This window comes from Carassius gibelio, chromosome B17, assembly GCF_023724105.1.
Source record: "Carassius gibelio isolate Cgi1373 ecotype wild population from Czech Republic chromosome B17, carGib1.2-hapl.c, whole genome shotgun sequence".
NCBI classification, from domain to species: Eukaryota; Metazoa; Chordata; class Actinopteri; order Cypriniformes; family Cyprinidae; genus Carassius; species Carassius gibelio.
The window spans coordinates 28,911,454-28,933,579 of NC_068412.1; the positions used below are offsets into that span (position 1 = coordinate 28,911,454).

The 22,126-nt window shown below is 40.4% G+C and overlaps 2 protein-coding genes and 1 long non-coding RNA gene across 4 annotated transcripts in view; 1 reads left to right on the forward strand and 2 right to left on the reverse strand.

The window, feature by feature from the left end:
• Positions 1–62: 62 nt before the first annotated feature.
• Positions 63–22,126, reverse strand: part of LOC127976795 (mitochondrial basic amino acids transporter-like) — a 289,596-nt gene continuing 267,532 nt past the window's right edge. For both annotated transcript variants that reach the window (XM_052581469.1, XM_052581470.1), the window contains exons 2-5: positions 4,773–4,835; positions 3,911–3,954; positions 2,077–2,160; positions 63–1,532 (exon numbers count right to left, since the gene is read on the reverse strand). In XM_052581469.1, coding sequence (XP_052437429.1) covers positions 786–1,532; positions 2,077–2,160; positions 3,911–3,954; positions 4,773–4,806 — 909 coding nt within the window. In that variant the 5' untranslated portion in view covers positions 4,807–4,835 and the 3' untranslated portion in view covers positions 63–785. The remainder of the gene's footprint in view (positions 1,533–2,076; positions 2,161–3,910; positions 3,955–4,772; positions 4,836–22,126) is intronic.
• On the reverse strand, positions 8,637–12,637 carry LOC127976792 (tryptophan--tRNA ligase, cytoplasmic). Its single transcript, XM_052581465.1, has 11 exons — positions 12,473–12,637; positions 12,206–12,301; positions 11,735–11,945; positions 11,528–11,636; positions 10,965–11,084; positions 10,714–10,896; positions 10,515–10,615; positions 10,328–10,440; positions 9,249–9,422; positions 9,032–9,172; positions 8,637–8,911 (listed from the first exon to the last, which is right to left on the reverse strand). Exons 2-11 carry the CDS (start codon positions 12,293–12,295, stop codon positions 8,753–8,755), a joined length of 1,401 nt encoding a protein of 466 aa, XP_052437425.1. The 5' UTR covers positions 12,296–12,301; positions 12,473–12,637; the 3' UTR covers positions 8,637–8,752.
• LOC127976801 (uncharacterized) lies at positions 12,796–20,691 on the forward strand. The gene is made up of 2 exons (XR_008157930.1): positions 12,796–13,006; positions 17,831–20,691. It is a non-coding gene; the product is annotated as an uncharacterized LOC127976801 (long non-coding RNA).

Here is a 22,126-nt window from a genome sequence, read left to right on the forward strand (position 1 = left end):
TGAGCCACGTCGCATTCATTCATGAGTGTTTGTGAGTTCATAATCAGAGAAATAATCATGAATGTGTTTCTATATTTATTGTGTGTTGAAGGGCAGAAGGCTGTCTGTCTTTGTGTAACACTGTTCCCTTGAGCTTCATCAATCAATAATCTGTCTGTGAAATCCCTCATAGCTTTTACATTCATACAAATACCAGAGAACAACTACAAATGATGCAAATATATTGTATATACAGAAATATGTCAATTACAGGCATGTCAAAGTCACGTGTGTAAGGTGCATGTAAAGATTAAATAATTCCAGAATGACTCTCTGTGTGTGTAAACGGGAACATGTGACGTTTCTCAAACAATCTTTTAAGATCATGTGCATTCATCTAGTTTTGCTAATCTGGATTAAAATAGTGGAATCAATTTTTTATTCTATCTTTGCATTTACTTTTATGTTTAAATGGAAATGTGCAAAAATTGTACTTATAGGGTTGCAACAGCTTGCCTTTTTCTAGTCCTAAAAAGTGCATAGTAGTCTTCAAAGAGCACATGTTGGTATTTTAAGGTACTAATATTTACATTCATGCAGACACTTTTATCTAAAGCGACTTGCATTGCTTTCAAAGTACACGTTTACATTTCATCGGCTTTTTCTGGGAACTGAAGCCACGAACTTGAAGCTTTATAACCTTTATGATATTCACCTTTTAGGTGTAAATACGGTACAGGTTTGTCCCAGTGACACGCTGTTGCATTGTTAAAGGTACACCACAAGTCTTTCTCCAGGTCTCTGAGTCACAGGCTGCTGTGCTGCAGACTCGGCCGCATCGCCTCGCAGTCCTTCACACCCTCATCATCCTCGCGCATGTACATGAGGAAGAGCGTGACGGTGGCGAAGGTTGTGGCGTTGACGGGAAACGCTCTCAAGAGAGTCGAGGTCAGGCCTCGAGTGAAGGCCCTCCATCCTTCTCTCCTCCAGCTCTGACGCACGCAGTCCATGATGCCGTCGTACCTGTTGGCTCCGCCCACTCCGTCCGCCTGGAGGCGGGACTTGATGACGTCCACAGGATACGTGGAGATCCAGGACGCCATTCCCGACATGCCGCCCGCCAGGAGCAGCTTGGGAATGATGTATCCGTCGTCGGCGTCGCAGCCCAGCGCTCGCGTCAGAGTATCGTAGGTGAGGAAGTAGACGCCGAAGCCGGGCGTCTCGCGGATGACGGTGGTCACCATTCCTCGGTTTATCCCTCGGACTCCCTCCTTCCGGTGGATGCGGATCAGGCAGTCCAGAGAGTTCCTGTACATCCTCCTGGAGGCGCTCTTCTCGCCCGTCCCCTGCATCTGCATGCGTGTCTTGGCCAGCTCCATCGGGCAGCAGATCACACACTGGATGAGTCCGGCCGCTGCGCCCGCCAGGAACTGGTGCACAGGGGTGTCCACACCCAACATACGCATGGCGTTCCCCTGCACGCCGAACACGATGGCGTTGATGAAGGTCAGGCCCATCATGGGTGATCCGATGCCCTTATAGAGACCCCGCATCTGCAGCCAAACCACAAACAAACACAGGGACTATGTTTCCATCCATCTACTGTCATGTGCATTTTGGGATATTGCATAAAAACCACTCGATGGAATCAACAAGGCCCTCAACTTAATAGGAGATTCCTTAAAGTGGAAAAGGTTCTTTGGATTATCAAGATGTTGACTTGTAGGGTCTCTGGGGAACCAGAAATGGTTCTTCTATGGCATTACTGAGAATCCACCATTTGGAAACTCTTTTAATCCAATATAAAGATTCCATGGATGTTAAAGGATCTTCATTAAACCAAGTGTCTTTAATTTTTCATCAAAATGTGTTCCCCCTCTGAAATAGGGTTACAAAGGTTTATCTTAGTATGTTTGTCTTGTTTCTAGTGAACTTAGTAAAATTATCTGCCAGTGGAGTAAGTGAAATATTCTTAAAACAAGAGAACTGTACTTACCCCACTGGCATATCATTGTACTTTCTTAATTTAATTCTTAATTTTTTCCCCAAGTCTTTATGATCAGTGTAAACCAGCCTCGTCATTAACCCTGTACTGACCGACTCCTGGCGGACGATGGACTGGAAGCAGTGATAGGTGCCGCGGTACAGGGGCTTGTCCACGCTCTGGACCTGCAGTCGCACCTAGAAAACATTACACCTGCTGTGATCAGACACATCAAACACAGCAGAAAACACACAGAAGTGGATGAATCTACAGCTGCTGATGCTTGTGATGCCCTTTGCCTTTTAGTACAGAAACACTCCGGGTTTTAGAAAAGAGTTGGTTTTATGGCAGTGACTCACAGAAACACACAACTAATGACAATAACAGACCATAATACTCTACATAATACAGTCTGAGCCTTCTGTCTCTCAGTTGATGCTTTTTAATGCAGGTATATCTTCTAAAGGAAAGTGTCTTGAGGGTTACTGGGCAGTTATGCATTCGATAGCTGCTTTTATCCAAAGTAACATCTGTGTACAGGAACACACAAACCTCCAGCTAAAACATTGGAATATTTAAGGGGTCATATACCAGCTTTGCTAGGACAGTCTGGCGCTTCTGACTCACAGTCTGTATGTTATCATATGTAAAGAATGTGCCACTGATGACTCAAACTTGAGTTTTGAGCAGTGTAGAGTCTTGTTGTTGGTGCTCTGATCACAAATGCAGACATGGTTCTATGTTTACGCAGCGTGATACACAAAGCATTAAAAGTCATTATAATCAGTAATTATGTCTGCGATAGATGCAACAAATGTCTGGTTTGTAATGGCTTTTATTGTTTTGTTTTTCTCTGTGCCCCGGGACACACATCACAGTTCAGTGAGGAATGTTTCTGTCACACGCTTGAGGCATTCAGCCAATCACAACGCACTGGATAGCTGGCCAATCAGAGCTCACCTCACTTATTCAGAACGACGAGCTCTGTAAAAATCAACATGTTTCAGAAAGATGGGGCATAGAGGAGAAACAATAATGTAGAAAATAAGGTTTTTTGAACCTTAAACCACATAAACACATTTCATTACACCAGATACACAAAATAATGTTCTTTTAGCACCGTCATATGACCCCTTTAATGCAATTTATCATTTTAAATAGATTTTTATTGATTATACAACCTAATAGATGGCTATTTGTCAAATCATGAATCAGAAGCAGACTTGACTGACTCTGTAAGACAGTTTCTGCACATGTGTTTGGTGTTTAACATGAGCTTTAGTAGTAGATTCACTCTTAAGAATAAAGCAGTTTTTTTGCAGTGGTGTCACACAAGATGAACATGTGACCCTGGAGCACAAAACCTGTCGAGGGTCAGTTTTTATAATAAAAAAGCTGAATAAATCTGGAATCTGAGGGAGCAAAAAAATCTAAATATTGAGAAAATCATCTTTAAAGTTGTTCAGATGAAGTTCTTATCAATGCATATTACTAATCAAACATTAAGTTCTGATATATTTACAGTAGGAGATTTACTAAATATCTTCATGAACATGATCTTTACTTAATATCCTAATGATTTCTGTCATAAAAGAGAAATGTATAATTGTGACTCATACATTTTTTTTTTTTTTTTTTCAGGTTTTTTGCTATTGCTAAAACTACTCAAGCGCCCTAAGATTGGTTTTGTGGTCCAGGGTCACATTTATCCTTCCCCAAAGAAACTTTCAACAACAAAAATAATAATTCTAGAAACATTTTTCTTAATTTTTAAAATAATAATCTTTTTTTTTTTTTTCTATAAATGTGGATGTTGAGGGTTCTTTATGATGGAGCCACTAATAAAGATCCTTTATTTTTAAAAGTAGAAGCAGTATTTAGGCTCCTCAGAGATCCCTCAGTCAGTAGTTCTGCTGAGTTCTTCTGGTTCAGTCAAAGCAGACGTACCTTGACCGTATCAAACGGATGTCCGACCAGCACACCTGCGGCTCCTGAAACATGAACGACAGAGAGTGAGTTAAAGCTGTTTAACACTGTCATCGTGATCAGGAACGTGTCAGAGCTGCTAGTGACTGATGCAATGTGTTTGAGATACGAGTCTGAGGTCAGCTCTTCAGCCTTGACCCGCCACACCTGCGTCATTCATGCATGAGGCAAGAGCTGTTTGACCGGTCCGTGTAAACATCACACAATCATCATCATCATCTGCAGACCACAGATCATCTGCAGCTCTCATCACACTGCTACAAACGATTGTCTTGTTTTCTAGTATATCTAAACATTCTTGAATCAGGATGAATTATCAAGACAAATAATCTGGTTTATCCTGTGAATTCAGATTATTTGTCTTGCCCCATTGGTAGATAAATTTGCTTGTTTTAAACAAAAACTAACACAATTATTATATTTCTTCTCAGAAAACAAGATGATTTTCCAGTAAATGCATCCTGATTCAAGAACGTTTAGATATTTATACTAGAAAATAAGACTAACGCTAAGAGAATCAGCTTCTGCAGTGCAGGATGAGCGTTTGATTCGGCAGCATGTGAAGGATTGACTCAGATTAAATGCATGAGGATCAGAATCATTGATGATCACATTAAAGTATTTAATGACTGTGTTGGATCCCGGCGTGGGATATTAGTCAGAAGAGATGTCTGGAGTCAGTGAGCTGGTAATCAGTAACCAGTCTAACTAGAGTTATTCTCTACTTCAGCGGCTAGATTAGTTCTCCTTTACTCTGTGTGTTGAATGACTCAGTGTTGAATGTTTCAGTGAGTGTGTGCAGATCAAATGAAGCATGTCTTACCTCCCATGCATCCTGCAACAAAGTCCAGAGCCATTCCTCAGATGAAGATGAAGATGAAGATGAAGATGAGTGTGTTCGGCGGTCAGTGGATCTCTGGAGCGGCTGCTGCTTCTGTGCGGCTATTTTTACTGAATGAAGTTGATATGAAGGGGAAAGTCCATCTGTGACCAATAGAAGCTCCAGGATGAAGAAACACCCCCATCATCATCATCATCATCATCATACCTGCTTTGACACAATCTGTTTTAAAGCGCTAAATAAATAAAGGTGACTTGACAGGACTGAAAGAAGAGTCCGAGCCAGGTTAAACTAAAAGTAAATTAACTATAAAGATATTGCGACTTGTAACAAAATAAAATAAATTAACTGAATTTTAACTGAAAGTTAACATTTAAATTGATGTACTTAAAAATAAACAATAATAACGACAAGCACAACAAAATATCTGAAATTAAATTGAAAGTAGAATACAAACTAAAATTCAATTTTATTTCGATAGCGGTTTTCACAATACAAAATAAAGAATAGAATAGACAATGAAAGGTCAGTGCTAGTAGCTGGTCAAGTGTTGGCGAAAAAGATGAGTCTTCAGATGTTTTTTTGAAAATGGCTAGAGGCTTGATAGCAGGAGAGCATTACAATAGTCCAGTCTGGAGAGAACAAGAGCTTGGACAAGAAGTTGTGTGGCTTGCTCTGACAGGAAGGGTCTAATCTTCCTAATGTTGTATAAGGCAAACCTGCAGGACCGGGTCGTTGTAGCAATGTGGTCAGTGAAGCTTAACTGATGATCCATCACAACTCCTGGGTCTCTGTCTGTCCTCGAAGGAGTAATGGTTGATGAATCCAGCTGTATAGAGAAGTTGTGATGAAACGATGGGTTAGCTGGAATCACCAGGAGTTCAGTCTTTGTAAGGTTAAGCTGAAGGTGATGGTCATTCATCCAGCTAGAGATGTCCCTCAGACAGGCTGAAATGCGAGCAGCTACCGTCGGGTCATCAGGCTGGAATGAGAAGTAGAGTTAGGTGTCATCAGCGTAGCATTGATAAGAAAAGCCATGCTTCTGAATGACAGATCCTAAAGATGTCATGTAGATGGAGAAGAGAAGTGGTCCAAGTACTGAGCCTTGAGGAACCCCAGTAGCAAGGTGGTGTGACTTTGAAACATCACGCCTCCAAGACACACTGAAGGATCTGTCAGAGAGGTAGGACTTAACCCACAGGAGAGCAGTTTCAGAGATTCCCATCTTTCTGAGGGTGGACAGGAGAATCTGGTGATTAACAGTGTCAGAAGCAGCAGACAGGTCCAGTAAGATGAGTACCGAGGATTTTGAAGCTGCTCTTGCTAGTCGCAGGGCTTCAGTAACCGAGAGCAGAGCAGTCTCAGTTGAGTGGCCACTTCTGAAGCCAGATTAGTTGCTGTCCAGGAGGTTGTTCTGTACAAGGAACATAGAAAGCTGGTTGAACACAGCCCGCTCAAGTGTGTTTGCAATGAATAAAGAAGGGATACCAATGTATGTTTTCTAGAAGTACTGGATTTATAGATGTTTTTTTAAGCAGTGGGCTTACACGAGGGAAATGTACCAGTGTGAAGAGAGGTGCTAATAATGTGAGTAAGTGAAGGTATGACTGAGAGTGTGTCTGAACCCTGAACATTATCAGGAAGGCTTTTCCAAAGTTTGGGAGCCAAATGTGAGCTTTACCTCCTTTAGTGGACTTTGCTATCCTAGGAACTACCAAAATTCCAGCATTTTGTGACCTTAGGGAGCGTGATGGGTTGTAGCGCGGTAGAAGGCTAGTTAGGTATGCAGGAGCTAAACCATTTAGGGCCTTATAGGTAAGTGAAGAAGCAGGACAACCACCTAGAAGTGCATTACAATAGTCCAGTCTAGAGGTCATGAATGCATGAACTAGCTTTTCTGCATCAGAAACAGATAACATGTTTCGTAGCTTGGCAATGTTTCTAAGATGGAAGAATGCAGTTTTTCATGGTTTTCAAAAGACAAGTTGCTGTCTAATATAACACCCAGATTTTTAACTGTAGAGGAAGTAACAGTACATCCGTCTAGTTGCAGATAGTAATCTACAAGATTCTGTGTACTGTTTTTATTTTTATTTTAGCTGTGTACTTATAATAGTTATAATCAGTGCTTTAAGTGGGCCGGTACGCACCTGTACTCAGTACCGCCACTTCGATATATATCTCTTGAGCGTGCCATCACCTCTCCGTGCGCCCAGAACCTGCTTTTACTGTACTGGTACGTTCATTTAGACATCTGTTTTGATAGAGGTTTAAATCTTTGCCTGCCTGCGGCTTTTCAGAGCGCCCTTCACAATGCACCCTTCCTAATTCGTCCCACAGAGAGCAGAGACTACATTACCCATACACCCTTGAGTTTTACAAGTGAAGAGCGCATGCGTCGCTTTTACCGCTGTCAGTGTCAACAACTCAACGTGGCCAGGGAGTGTGTGAAACGCGTACAGTCGGCTTGGTAAAAATACTAATAAAGTGAACAACACTTAACATGCTCTCCTGGTTTCAGACTCTGAGTACTAAAAGAACAGGGTCAGAATCAGATGACTCGCTGGCTGACACCACACAACACCGGAATGAGGTCAGACGCAAGCTAATGCAGTAATGCAGGAGCTCTTTCTAAGGGTATTGTTTCAAAATCCTTTTGCACATTTTATTTATGTTCAGTAGTTGTTTCTAGCTCAAGCAAATCCACAAACTAATAAAAGGATTTATTAATTTTTATAAGTTCGTCTGTTGACTGCTGTATATAAAACCCCTTCAGTATAGTAGTTGTTACCTCTGGGGATGTCATCAAAAGAAGAAGAAAGAAAAAAAAAAAAAATATATATATATATAGAGAGAGAGAGAGAGAGCGAGAGAGAGAGTATAATAGAGTATAATAGAGAGTATAATAGAGTATAATAGAGTACCGGCATCTCTTTTGGGCCACTTAAAGCACTGGTTATAATAATCTCGATGATTCTAAAATAACTCCTTTTAATTGCTAAGCATGTTTGGTTTGACAGTATCTGTTGGTTTTAATTCTTCTAGAACTCTTTTCCATTTGGTCTATTCATGAAAAGATTTTTAATAAAGTGAGGCCAGACTTTGATCTAATAATTTTTGATTATTTTATCATAATTTTCTTTTTTAATCCAATCTACACTTTAAACACCTTTTGTAAATTGTTTCTTTAGAGGGTTATTTAGGCTACATATTTATTTGTTGCCTGTTTTTTTATCATGAAAATAATCCTGCTATGTTGTTAAAGTATAAGTAAACCTGTTCATTTATAAACCGTCTGTCTGGTTGGGATCTGATTGGCTGAGGTGTTTACAGAAACTGATATTAACACCAAAGCTGTGCAGTAATCATCTGATCTTGTGTAACAAAGAAACAGATTTCTCTCCTGATTCAGACCAGAACACTCTTTCACTGGAGGAAGTGTTATTCTGGATTATAGACTCTATGTGTTTGAGTTAAAATCATCTTAATGCTGGATGTGTTTCAGGTTTTGTCTTCTCCAGATGTTCACTGATGGACTGGAGTGCTGTGGATTATTGTGATGTTTTTATCAGACTCTCATTCTGACGGCACCCATTCACTGCAGAGCATCCATTGATGAGACACTGATGCAGTGCTACATTTCTACAAACCTGATGAAGACACACACTCATCCTGATCTCAGATGAACTTCAGAGTGAGCAGCTAATGTTCATTTATGGGTGAACTATTACACTAAGAGTTTGATCAGAAACCCCTCGTCCACATTAACACACTTTCTGTCAGATGTGTGTGTGTGTGTTACAGATGGACTGTGATTGATGCAGTACTGTAATGATGACATTAAACACCAGTGTGTCATTATTTATTAGTCACAGGTGGCATCAGCTTTACAGGACGCGACAGCAGCATGATGAAGATGATGATGATGATGATGATGATGATGAAGGTGTATCTGCGAGTCTCTAGTGGTTGAAGTGTAGTTTGCGAGGGCTCATGAACTGCTGGACGATGTCGTCCGTCACGAGTCTGCGTCTCTCCTGATGTGCGGCGATCATGGGCTGAAGCGTCTCGATCAAACTCTTCTTCAGTTCTCCGGTGAGCAGCGCACCGCTGCTGTAGTCCTGAAACACACAGTTCACTCGCTGGTTATACAGTTTTAATTCTAATAATAAACAAATATGAGCCTAACCCTGTAAACAAGGTTCAGATCAGTATATTTTCGTGTGTTCGTCTGATCTCACCTGTCTGATCTTCTCCAGCTCATCATCGTCTTCCAGGAAGAAGCTCAGGTACATGAAGGACACGTCCACGTCTGGATTCCCACCGCACTTCCTGTGCTCCTCGACCGTGTCCTTCCCGCCGGAGAAGGCGTGTTTGTTGATCTGGAACAGGAAGAGGAACAGGAAGAGTCAGTCTGAGCTTCACAGGATGTGAACACACTCTGGTGGCGAGCAGCACCTTGTTCTTGATCTGTTTGGCCGAGTCGGTCAGGAAGATGGAGGAGTTGGCGTCGCTGGCGCTCATCTTGGTCTGAGCTCCCTGGAGCGCCGGAAAGAAGGTGGAGTGAAGCAGAGCCGGCTTCGGATAACCGATCCGAGGAGCCACGTCCCGCGTCATCCGGAAATACGGGTCCTGAGGAGAAGGGATGGGAACCCAAAATCAACTCCAGTTACACTAGTGTGACATGGGAAATGATCCGAAACTTCCTACCTCTATTATATTTCATTATTATTATTATGAAAAGAGGCTGTTAAATATGCTTTTGCCTTTGAATCATTCATTCAAGAGATTCGTTCAAACCCACTGATTCATCCAGTAATGAAACGAGTCAATCCTGAGTGAGTCACTGAATCATTCCAACTCCATGAGATTCTGTTTAGATGTCTAATGTTTTTTTCAGAATTGGGAGAGAATTACAACCGGATTAAAAATAAAAATAAATAAAAATTTATCCAGAATCATGCGTAAATGTCAAAACGTAAATGTTCTGCGAAAAGAAACACAGAAAAAATACAACCCACAGAAGCAGTCATCAGTGTCACAGACGGATATTTGGAGAAATACACAACAATACACTGTATGAGTCACAATTATACATTTCTCTTTTATGACAGAAATCATTAGGATATTAAGTAAAGATCATGTTCATGAAGATATTTAGTAAATCTCCTACTGTAAATATATCAGAACTTAATGTTTGATTAGTAATATGCATTGCTAAGAACTTCATCTGAACAACTTTAAAGATGATTTTCTCAATATTTAGATTTTTTTGCTCCCTCAGATTCCAGATTTTCAGATAGTTGTATCTCAGACAAATATCATCCTCCGAATAAACCACACATCACTGGAGAGATCATTTATTCAGCTTTATGACTGGTTTTGTGCTCGTCCGTCACAAATGTTTGATATCTAAATGTTTGACTATATTTTTTTAAGACACTGGAAAGGAAGCTGGGAATCTGTAAGCAGAGCTGAACTGATATAATTCTCTGGTGAGGAGCAGACGTCACATGATCAGGAGCGGAGCGTCTCACCTGATCGATGGCACACGGGATCAGACACTGAACGTCCGTCCGCTCGCCGAAGATCTGCGGGAACGAGCTGCTGAAGGACGGAGCCGCCTGGATGGCCGGGAAACTGATCTTACCTGCAGAAACACACGATTAAACCCCACACACACACACACACACACACTCCCGTCCGTCACAGAGACGCTCTCACCGATGCAGTCGCTGTCTGTGAAGCCGAAGATGCCTTTGACCTGGTTAAACGTCACGTGCTTCTGGACCTTCACCACGTTCCTGTAGAACGCAGGACTGGCTCTGTCAGGACAAACAGGACATCAGCATCTCCACGGTCATCAGAAACAGCGCCACCTGCTGTCTGCACTGACACACTACACGATACACTGAGGGTTTACCCCATGTAGTCCAGGTCAGAGAAGATGAAGGTCTTGTTGACGTCGAATCCGCAGGCGATGATGTCTCTGGCGTTCTCCACTGTGTACCGGTGACACTCGTCCAGAGACAGATCCTTCCACAGATACTTCTCATCATCGGTCATCTGAATGACCAGAGGAACGTCAAACACGTCCTGGAGCCACCTGTGACACACACACACACACATCAGCGCTCGCACCCCCCCCGCTGAACCTCACTGAGGAAGACTCACTTGGTGAAGATGAAGGGGATCAGGTGTCCCACATGCATGGCCTCAGAGGACGGCCCTCGACCCGTGTACAGATAGAAGGACTTCTGCTTCTCGAACGCGTCCAGGATCTGATGCATGTCCCTGAAGATCACACAAGCTTTAATACAGCTTTACATTCACAACTACACACTCACGACCACATTCAGACTGTCACAAACTAGTATTAATGAGGGGAAAATATTACCATTTAAATATTATTAATATATCATTTCACTTTAACTATGTAACATAATTATTACCTTTTTGCTACTCACTATAGAACTGTACTTTTATATGTATTACTATTATTTTGTCTATTTGAAGCTCTTTACAATTCATTTTAATGTTTAAAAAAATATATAATTTTAATTCTATTTAAATATATTTTTTAGTATTTTAATCATTAATTCATATATAATTTTTTTTAATCTATTTACTTATTTTTTTCTAAATGTTTTACTATATTTTATTGTATTTAATTATTTATTTAGACACATTTATTAGTGTATAATTCTCTGTCCGGTGCTGGTGTGTGATGAAGACACCTGTGTGAGAAGAAGATTCCTCTGCGCAGGAAGCGGTGCGGTGTTTTTCCTGTGACTCGGCCGATTCTGTCCACCAGCTCCTGATCGATCTTACTGCTGCCGAACCGCACTGACCGCAGCAGAGTGACCTCGTTAATGCATTATTCATCACACCTCATATACATGGAATCAGAGCTGCAGCAGATCTGCCACTTTACATGGACTGACCGATGAGTTTATCGTAGTCGACTCCTTTGGCGCTGCTGGAGGAGACGCTCCAGGGATCCACCTGATCATCTCCGTCCTCCAGCGCTGCTCCGTGATCCTCCAGCATCTCACCGTCCACCGGAGGACATCCAGCCTTATAGTCCTGACCGGTGACACGCTTGTAGTCCAGCTTCATCTGCAGCAGCAGCTGCACCGCCGTGTCCACATCAGCCTGAAGAAGAAAACAATCACATCACTTATCACATCACATGTCATTAATCACATCATGTCACATGTCAGTCATCACATCACATGTCAATAATCACATCTCATCACATGTCAATAATCACATCACATGTCAATAATCACATCTCATCACATGTCAATAATCACATCACATCACATGTCAATAATCACATCTCATCACATGTCAATCATCACGTCTTGTGTCATGAGAGCTGAAGATCGTTATTATTTCAGTGTCAGACTCACTTTGGGGCTCTTCTGAGCTTTCAGAGATCTCACTGTTTCTCCCTGAGCTGTCAGCTTCTCGTACAGATCCATCGGGCTCAAATCTGACATCTTCACCTGTAATGATGAGGATGTGATTAGTAATATTGTGATACATGTGCCTGCCGCGCGACATATGCTCAACATTTAAACAGCGCTCTGAAATCACTGTCATTATCAGCGCTCACGCCAGTGATAATAACATGTTCATTTCAGCATTAAATAACAGTGAGGAATAAATAAACGCACCGTTTTGTGTTGGTGATTTAACTCATTCAGCTTGCATCAGACACACTACGGCCGCGTCACACTGAAAACTGCCCGACGGGAATCAGTCACTCTACATCCAGCAGTTCCGGTCAAGTGCGAGACACGGAAATGTCAGTGAAAACTATTTTTTAAAACACTTTCAGTCATACTCTGTTCTAATTTGATAACATTAATACAATCGCGGTGTTTAATGTAGGATGTGTGCTTTATAAACATACAAATATCTAATGGAGACTATTAGTTTTTCTGTAAATTCCTCCCGGACACGGATTTAAAACGAGACTTTTATTTTGTGCGGAAGTTCCTCATAGATTCGCGCTTCCGGTGTTCGCTGTCTGAGGTTTCAAATCAAACACCTGCGCGACAGACGCGAATATTCATAATTTAAACAAGAACAAATAGTCATAAAAACGAGTTTAAACTAATATGTGAAGACTTATATTATGATATGGACGTGACGGATCAATATTTACTACGAACTTTGACTGGACAGTTAGTTATTCGTCGTTTTATGTGAGTTCATGGATCATTTAGTTTCTTATGATGCTTTACTTTTAAATGATGGTAATATAAATTACAATAAACTCCAGATACATTTGGGGTTTTATTTACTGTAGAAATAGTAGCTTTACATGTTTAATAGAATTTATAGATTGTATTTAATACAATCTGAAAATTATTTTGCATATTAACAATATAAATAAAAACAACAATACACTAAACATAATGTCATTCTACGCTAAAACGTACCTTTTTGAAAATCGTTTATATTTCAGTGACAACGCACTAATATTTTCAAAGTCGCTTTAACGCGAAACAGGAAACTTATGAATATTCATGTAGGCTCCGCCCACTAACACCTAAAATCTCCGAACACCGGATTGCTGTCTCCGATTAGAGACCGAGTGCCGCGCGACAGTATTTGATGGGTGAATGCGGGTGCGGGTTGCGGGAAAAATACAATTATTTGGTGGAAATATCTAACAAAATAAAATAACTAGAAACAAATAAACCTTTATTTATAATACAATTAAATAAAATAGACTTTGCGGGAGGATTATACTGAAGAGACCATAGACAGCCACGTGTAGCCTAATTCGATTCCGAAATAGCGAGATATTTAAAGGTCAAATTGGATGGATTAGAAGCACACAGACCGGATGATGTCCTCCAGTGGTGGAAAAAACGAATTTACGAGATTAAGCAAAGTAACACGCCATGTAGGTTAGCAAGCGCACCATCAGAGAGGGCTTTCATACTGGAGCAGAGACGGATTAAACTGAAGCTCTCAACAGTGAACCACATCCTATTCCTGCATGGGCACATTAAATAGAGAGGTTTTTTTTAGTCAGTTCAGTTTATTTACTTTTTATTCATTTATTTAAACTTTTGTTATTGAGGAATAAGGATATTTTGTGTTAAACGTTTGAAGGAATTGCTCAGGACCCATACTTTTCTTTTGAACATGAAATAAATCCAGTTTTTTTTATTATATAATTTATTAGGCTATATGGCCTAATTATTATAGGTATATTTTTTTATTTACATTTGTTACTTTTTTACTTTATATGTTCTAAGTTCCTTGTTCATGTTCATCCATTTAATTAAACCCAAATAAAACGAAACTTTTGTTTATTTTCCGTTTCTTTTTTTATTTATATTCAACGGGGAACAAGTGAAAAAATAACAAGAGTAGCAGGCAGAATATGCAATGTATTAAAAAAAATAGAAGTGAAAATTTATACGTTTACCCGCGGGATTTTGCAGGTGGGAGCGGGACAACACTTGATTGGTTGCTGGCGGGAGCGGGACGGAAAAATACCTCCCGCGCAGGTCTCTATCTCCGACATCGTGCTTATGTAATACTATCTTGCTTACAGTATAACAAAGTATATTATTTACTTATATTAAATTATATATGGTTTTGGTTTACCATAGATTTGCACGTCATGCGAGTCTCTGTCATTAAACCTTACCATTTGTTCATCATTTGGCTGTAACAAGCACTGATAACAAGGAGACAATCAAAAACACATTTATGAAATATACCCTTGTACCATATTTTTCAGACAGTCGCTCCGTCGCATCAGTCCAAAAATACGTAATGACGAGGAAAAAAACATATAAATCGCATTAGAACCAAGAACCAAGAGAAAACATGACCGTCTCCAGCCGCGAGAGGGCGCTCTATGTCTTCAGGGTAGACTACAGGAGAACTGAGCAGCACACAGCGCCCTCCGGTGGATGTAGACGGTAATGTTTTCTCGGTTCATGTCAAATTAATTTCGATAAATTATTTGCACCTGACTGTAAGTCGCAGGACCAGCCAAACTATGAATAAAAGTGCGACTTATAGTCTGGAAAATATGGTACATTATTAATAATGCAACACTGGGTTAATTTAACAGTTTTAAAATGCACTAAATAATAAATTGTTTTCTAAAGTGGACTCAGTGTAAGTATGAAGAAACTTGAAGATTCTATGATTCTGACAAACATTTCTGATAAGCATTTCTATGTGTATTCTAAGAAAAAAGTGAAAATAGTATTTCCACACACAACTTGTAATGAACAGCTTTGTGTTTTAATGAAATAGATGTACATGTAACAGAGAAACAGTACGATCGAGGACATGTGTCTCGTGGCCACTTTATACTTTCCTTTTATTATCATATTTATTTAATTAACAAGTGCTCCATATGTAGAGGCGATAGTTTTTATGCTGTAGTTGTTCATAAATTCATAGGAACATGCTGCATGTTTGACCACAATCAGAGAAAACTCTTGATCTGAAAACAACATGTAAACAAATCAGTCGAATGTCTCTCGTGGAAAAAAAAAGTGTGCCGTACACACTTTTGCATTTTATAATTCAGTGATTTTTTGTTTTGTTTTAGCCAATTAGTTTTGCATACAGATTATTTAAAAGTTATGTTTTAATTTTTCTGTAACCTTAACAAACATCATAGTTCTCAAATGTTTGTATTAGCCCATCTAACAAATCTGGCAGAAGTGGAGAAACAAAGATGTTTAGCACAAACACACATTGTAGATGTTAACGTGCACCAGAGATGTCGCTTTATTAGAATCGAAGAAGATATCAGTAGTGACTGACTTGTTTGGCACAAACACATCCAAAGACTTTTCTAATCATGTGAGAAGAACACTTAATGATATAAAGACAATACAATAATAATAATAATAATAATAACAATAGACGGTGTGCCTTGTTTAGTGACGCACAATGTGTTTAACCTTTGAAACGTTTAGAATTGTTGATGTATTTTACTGAGTTTTAAGCAGAATGTATGTTTGTTCTTTTACAGTACACTATCTACAGGATAGATTAAAACCACATATAGGACATAAGACTCCTCCCCGTGTTTATCTATGATCCTACAGATTTGATTTCAAAAACAATATCAGTAAACTATTTCTTATTTCAAATCTGCATCAAATTTAAGATCAATCTCAAAGTAAAAGGCAGAACTAAAGTCTGATTTTGTGGTGGATGTGTTCAGATGTGATCATCTTAATTCAAGTGATGAAGGATTGTGAAAGTCTAACAGTGTTGAGTTCTACTGTAAGGTTAAACCTAAATGGTTCAAAATAATTAACAGTTGAAAATAAACATTCATTAGAAATTAAGAAAAGGAATCAAAAAGTAATCAAAGGTAATCAGTAACATTACATTAACAAAGTAATTTACAAAGTTACACTACTATTACATTTTAAATAGGATAACTTGTAATCTGTAACCTATTACATTTCTGAAGAAACCTTCCCAAAACTGTTTTTACGCTACACTTCTGTCAGATCCACATAAACTGTGTCACCACTGATAAACTATGACTAAATATTGTAGAAACTTAATTTTCTGTAAAGTTTCTTTGCAATGATTTGTATTGTAAGAAGCGCTATACAAATAAACCTGAATTGAATTGAATTGAATAAAAGCATTGTCTTTTGTCTGACCGGCCGCCATCTTTGTTCAAATGCCATAATTACAAGTGTACTAATGTAAAAGACTACTTTGGTTTCAAATGCTGTAACTTTTCATGATTTTTTCATATGACCACAAAATCAAAATTGAAGAACACATTAAGAGGAACTTCACTAATAATTTTCCTTCTAACTTATTTAGTTAATACAAAATTAGATAAAATATATGTATACAATTTCCCTGGAGCACAAGTTTATTTTTTATATTCTATCAGCAGATAAATAGGGAATGTCTAAAGGTTGTTTTTTTCCTATTTAAACATTTTCCTATTTTAAAACTTTTCTATGTTTGTATAATTATTCTGACTAAAGAAATACACATAAAACCTTTATTCACATCTTTGTTTCCCACAAGCAAAGGCCATATAAAATATCGCTCTTATGCAACAGAGACTTCAGCACTTCTTCCCGTCAGAGTCCAGTTAATCTTGAATGAATCTATCTCTAGTTTTAATCTTAAACTGTTACAACATCTTAAAGGCGTAGGCTAAGCAAATAACTGTTTCTAAACTGCATAGCATCATTTATTTTATGAGAAAAACATATCACAATACAGCATTTAGAAAGAAAGTTCCAATTGTAACTTAGTTGCAAAATGCATTTCCTTGTACAATCATCGCACAGTTTGCAAAAAGCAGGCATTCGTGGCAGTTTTAACTGACATACCTGACAGTTTTCTAACTATTGAGCAAATTCTAACTGCATATATTTCTCATTACTGGCTTTTAAGGTTTTTATCTGTGTAAGGTTTTAAATGTTTGGATTTTTAACAGACATTTGTAATTTCAAAGATTTGATATCATCTGCAAGAGATTGCAACTCCAAATAAAAGTTTACCAACTCATTCATTTCTTTCAGCATTCTCATATTTTTATTATTATCTTCTGGTTTTCACATCAGTTTAATTATCCTTCTTATCCTAAAAACAATCTCCTGCTCTTCCATCAGCTGACATGCTCTACTGTTTTACTCAACGTTTCTCTTTTCCTCTTCCTCCTTAGAGTTACAAATGATCTGCTCTCATCATCTGATCGTGGGTGTATCTCTCTATTAGTGCTATTGGATCTTAGTGCTGCGTTTGACACAATTGACCACAACATTCTTTTGCATAGACTTGAACACTTTGTTGGCATCAGTGGAAGTGCATTAGCATGGTTTAAATCCTACTTATATGACCGCCATCAGTTCGTAGCAGTGAATAAAGATATATCATATCGATCACAAGTGCAGTATGGAGTACCTCAAGGCTCAGTACTAGGGCCGCTACTCTTCACTTGCTACATCATTAGAAGAATGGCATCTATGCTAATATTAGTCTGTTTCTCTCTTGTTCAGGATCAGCACCTAGAAAGGACCTCTACTGGCCTGAAAGACAGCGGAGACCAGGACAACTAGAGCCCAGATACAGATCCCCTGTAAAGACCTTGTCTCAGAGGAGCACCAGGACAAGACCACAGGAAACAGATGATTCTGTCACAGGTCGGAGCGGACCACAGGTGTTTCGAGTCACGCCCCTTCCTAGTTTCCACCCCGAGGAGGTCCCAAGAACACCCCAATGACCAAACACACGAGAAGAGTTAAGGATAATTAAAACAACTTTATTTAAATTATTTAAAAAGATAATTTAGGGAAGGAGAAAGAGGAATCTAAAATTAGATCTTCGTCTCTTGACAGGAGGGGACTGGGCCTGAGAAATCTGGAGGTCGTTAGGTAAGTGATCACCAGGGGAGGGGGCAAAGGGCTCTTTCGTCCTTTCCAGAACTCCCACCAATCTCCTGACTGATCCTAGGTCCTTCCTTATCGGCTTGATTTCCCGTGGCGCCCTTCTCTTCTCCTGAAGGCAACAGAAACACACGATGAGTAATGGGTGAAACGGAGAAAAATGCCTTGTTCCTATATTCGTTGCTCTTCGGGTTTTACTTCACCAGCGTCTGGACAGCTCCTGTACTCCAATAGACCTCCTAGGTAAGTACGAGGTAACACACAAGTCCCTGAGGGCACAGGTAAGTAACAAACTGGGCTTACAGAGCGTATTCAAAATCAATGACTTTCCAGACACGGCACAGCACTGCAAAACTTCAGGTGTACACACGTCAAAGACAGACTCACCCACTGCACTACACACACTTCAGTGATTTTTTTAAGGTCGGTACTCCACACCCGATCGGATTTCGTCCTGGAGGAGTTTACAGTCGCTGGTACGGTAAATGCTCCAAACTTTGCGGTGTAGCCACAGCCAAATAACATCTGTTCACCCCCACTTTACTTCGGCTCACCCACTCGTCTCGTCCTCCACGATGGGGCGCTCAACAAGCTATTAATCACTCCAGCAGATATTAGTTATCCATATCCAAGTATGAACAATGATATGTAAACAATCCAATGTACTCACAGTCTTCGTGATGCTGATCTTCTCCTGCTTTCTTTCTCTCCCCAGCTTCTTACAGACACCCGGAAGTGTTATCGTTGTTCCACAATGGCACTATTTTCCTGCGGGACTTTCATACAACAGACACGGGTGAGTATGGCTTCTTTCCACAAAACTTCGCTATGGCAAACCTGTTCCAGTAGTCGTATTTAAATCCTCCAATTCGCTTAGCGACTTCACAATTGCTCTCATCTGCTTCGCGATACTCCAGTGCCCAAAACACTCCGTCTCACTCGTGGCGTTCCTTGGGAAGCAAAACAACACTCCTTCCTGTATCTTCAACGCTCTCTTTATACTCCCTTCAGCGTCCAAACTGCCGCATCTGCGATCGCCACGTCATTGAACCCACCTGCTGAAGATTTCCCTTGATTCGGGCCGCCCGGAGTTTCCGGAAGTGACGAGGGCTTACACATTTCGGTCCGGGCGGAACTTTTCCTCTCACTTTCGGTTCCGCCCTCGAAGTCACTCCGTGACAATTCTTCTGCACAATCTGACTTTGCTGCAGCCTGGAATTGAACTTATAATAATAATTCCTTACATTTATATGGCGCTTTTCTAGACACTCAAAGCGCTTACATAGTCAGGGGGTATCTCCTCATCCACCACCAGTGTGCAGCATCCACCTGGATGATGCGACAGCAGCCATAGTGCGCCAGAACACCCACCACACACCAGCTTACTGGTGGAGAGGAGACAGAGTGATGAAGCCAATCAGCGGATATGGGGATTGTTAGGAGGCCATGATGGTCAGAGGCTAATGGGCGAATTTAGCCAGGATGCCAAGGTCACACACCTCTACTCTTTTCGAAAGACATCCTGGGATTTTTAATGACCACAGAGAGTCAGGACCTCGGTTTAACGTCTCATCCGAAGGACGGTGCTTGTTGACAGTATAGTATCCCCATCACTACACTGGGGCGCTAGGACCCACACAGACCACAGGGTGAGCGCCCCCTGCTGGCCTCACTAGCACCTCTTCCAGCAGCAACCTAGTTTTCTCAGGAGGTCTCCCATCCAGGTACTGACCAGGCTCAGCCCTGCTTAGCTTCAGTGGGAAACCGGTCTTGGGCTCCAGGGTGATATGGCTGACTTATTTTTTCGTTTCGTTAGAGGAGAACTGACCCCCCAAATGAGTCTGGTTTCTCCCAAGGTTTTTTTCTCCATTCTGTCACCGATGGAGTTTCGGTTCCTTGACGCTGTCGCCTCTGGCTTGCTTAGTTGGGGTCCCTTCATTTACAGCGATATCATTGACTTGATTGCTTTGGCGAGTGGGGCGGGGCCGAGGGACGTGGGAACAAGGAGTGAGGCCGGCGGAATGATTGGGAAATCAGCGACACCTGCGACCCACCGCCGGTCTCGAGTCCCACGTAGGAGATGGAAGGATATAAAACTGGAGCGACGACAGTGAAGGACGAGAGAGGACCAGGCCTGGGCTTTATTTTATGTTTGCTTTTTATTTGTGCGCATCAGTCGTCCGTGAGGGGCTGATGCGCTGTTTTGTTTATTTCGTGATTATTAAAGTTTCATTTTGATTGTGCGCCGGTTCCCGCCTCCTCCTTCCCGATGATTATGGAGATTTTATTATCACAATTGCAAATAAATGCACAGACACTATTTAAACTTAACAGAGATGACATCACTAAATTCAATCATGAACTGCCTTTAACTGCATTATTGACACACTGTTTTCCTAAGGAATGTTGTTCAGTTGCTTTGACGCAATGTATTTTGTTTAAAGAGCTATATAAATAAAGGTGACTTGACTTTGTCTTTTGACTTCTTTGCTCCAGTTCCTCTGGATCCTCTCTACAAGGAGATTTTATATTCGTAGTATGTACATTTTTAATTTACAGTCATTATAGTCCATTTTTTATTTCCTTGGTCCATTATCACAGTTACAGAGTGATAGATGATTGTGAATATTTTGAAATGGAAACCTTATTCCTAAAGAATCAACAGACTCGACACAAACAATTAATTTGATATTTGATACTTTATTTATTTTTTATTTTTATTCTATTCTTCTTTTTTACATTTTTAAGTGCTGCCTTTCCTGGCCAGGGACCATTTGAAAAAGAGAATATGATCTCATTATGATTTCCCCTGGTTAAATAAAGGAATAATAATAATAATAATAATAATAATAATACCTTTTGACTCTCTGTGCTACAGTTTTGGAGTTATGAGTTATTACTTTTGTGTATGCCACTCTGAAAAAAACTAATCTAAAAATGCCTTCAGGGCTAAAGATAAAAGTTCTATTTATATATTAAATATATAGATTGAAAATAACCAAAACAATCCAAGGTTTTTATTTAGCACAGGGGCTAAATTAACCAATAACCAGACGCCACCTGATTGTAATATTCCATCAGCGTTTAATAATAATGAGTTTATGAATTTATTCACTGATAAAATATATAACATCAGAAATACAAAAACAAATGTAGATTCTACATTATTTAATGACCAACCTACTTCGAGTGTAAACTAAACAAGCCAATGCACATTGGCATGCAATTATTGCTGCCGCTGATCACAGCATGAGGATAAGAAGGCAGCAGATGCAATGCATACCTGTCACGTTCGCACAAAGGACAGGAAGCAAATGCAAGTAAACAATCCTTTATTAAAGAAGTATGGAAGTCGTGCTGACCATCTTAGTCTTACCGGGAGGAGCGTAGATGATGATGAGGTCTTCTCTGCAGAGATCCCACCAGATAGTAGCCTCATACTTACTACCGGGCTTAGCCTTTTACCGGACAGATGTAGGCGTGATGTCCAATACTACCGCAGTAGAGGCACAGACCCAGGGACCTCCACCTCTCCTTCTCCTCCCAGGAAAGCCGAGCTCACCCTACCTGCATGGGCTCGTGATCATAGGAGGGGCCACTGCTACTGACTCTGGCATCCGTATGAGCTCTCGGTGTGGGATTGGGTAGGCTACGCCGTTCCACTCTTGTCAGTCGTGCATCTACCCTTAGTGCCAGCTCAATGAGTCCATTGAGTGAGATCAGAAGGTCCAGGGCGTAGATCTCCCTCTGGATGCGGTCAGCCAGCCCATGCAGGAACATGTCCCACTGCGCCTCCTCGTTCCATTGACACTCCACCGCCAGGATGCGGAACTCGATTAACAAATCCGAAACTGATCTCTCTCCTTGTCATAATTCGGCTAGCCTCCTAGCCACCTCTCTCCCGGCGAC

What these genes read in the sequence shown, in the direction of transcription:
- LOC127976792 (XM_052581465.1), bottom strand. Translation starts at nt 12,295, where the DNA reads ATGTCAGATTTGAGCCCGATGGATCTGTACGAGAAGCTGACAGCTCAG. An exon ending in GGAATCTTCTTCTCACACAG is followed by an intron (nt 11,085 to 11,527) that starts GTGTCTTCATCA and finishes TGTGATCTTCAG; the next exon opens with GGACATGCATCAGATCCTGG. An exon ending in TCTGACCTGGACTACATGGG is followed by an intron (nt 10,616 to 10,713) that starts GTAAACCCTCAG and finishes TTGTCCTGACAG; the next exon opens with AGCCAGTCCTGCGTTCTACA.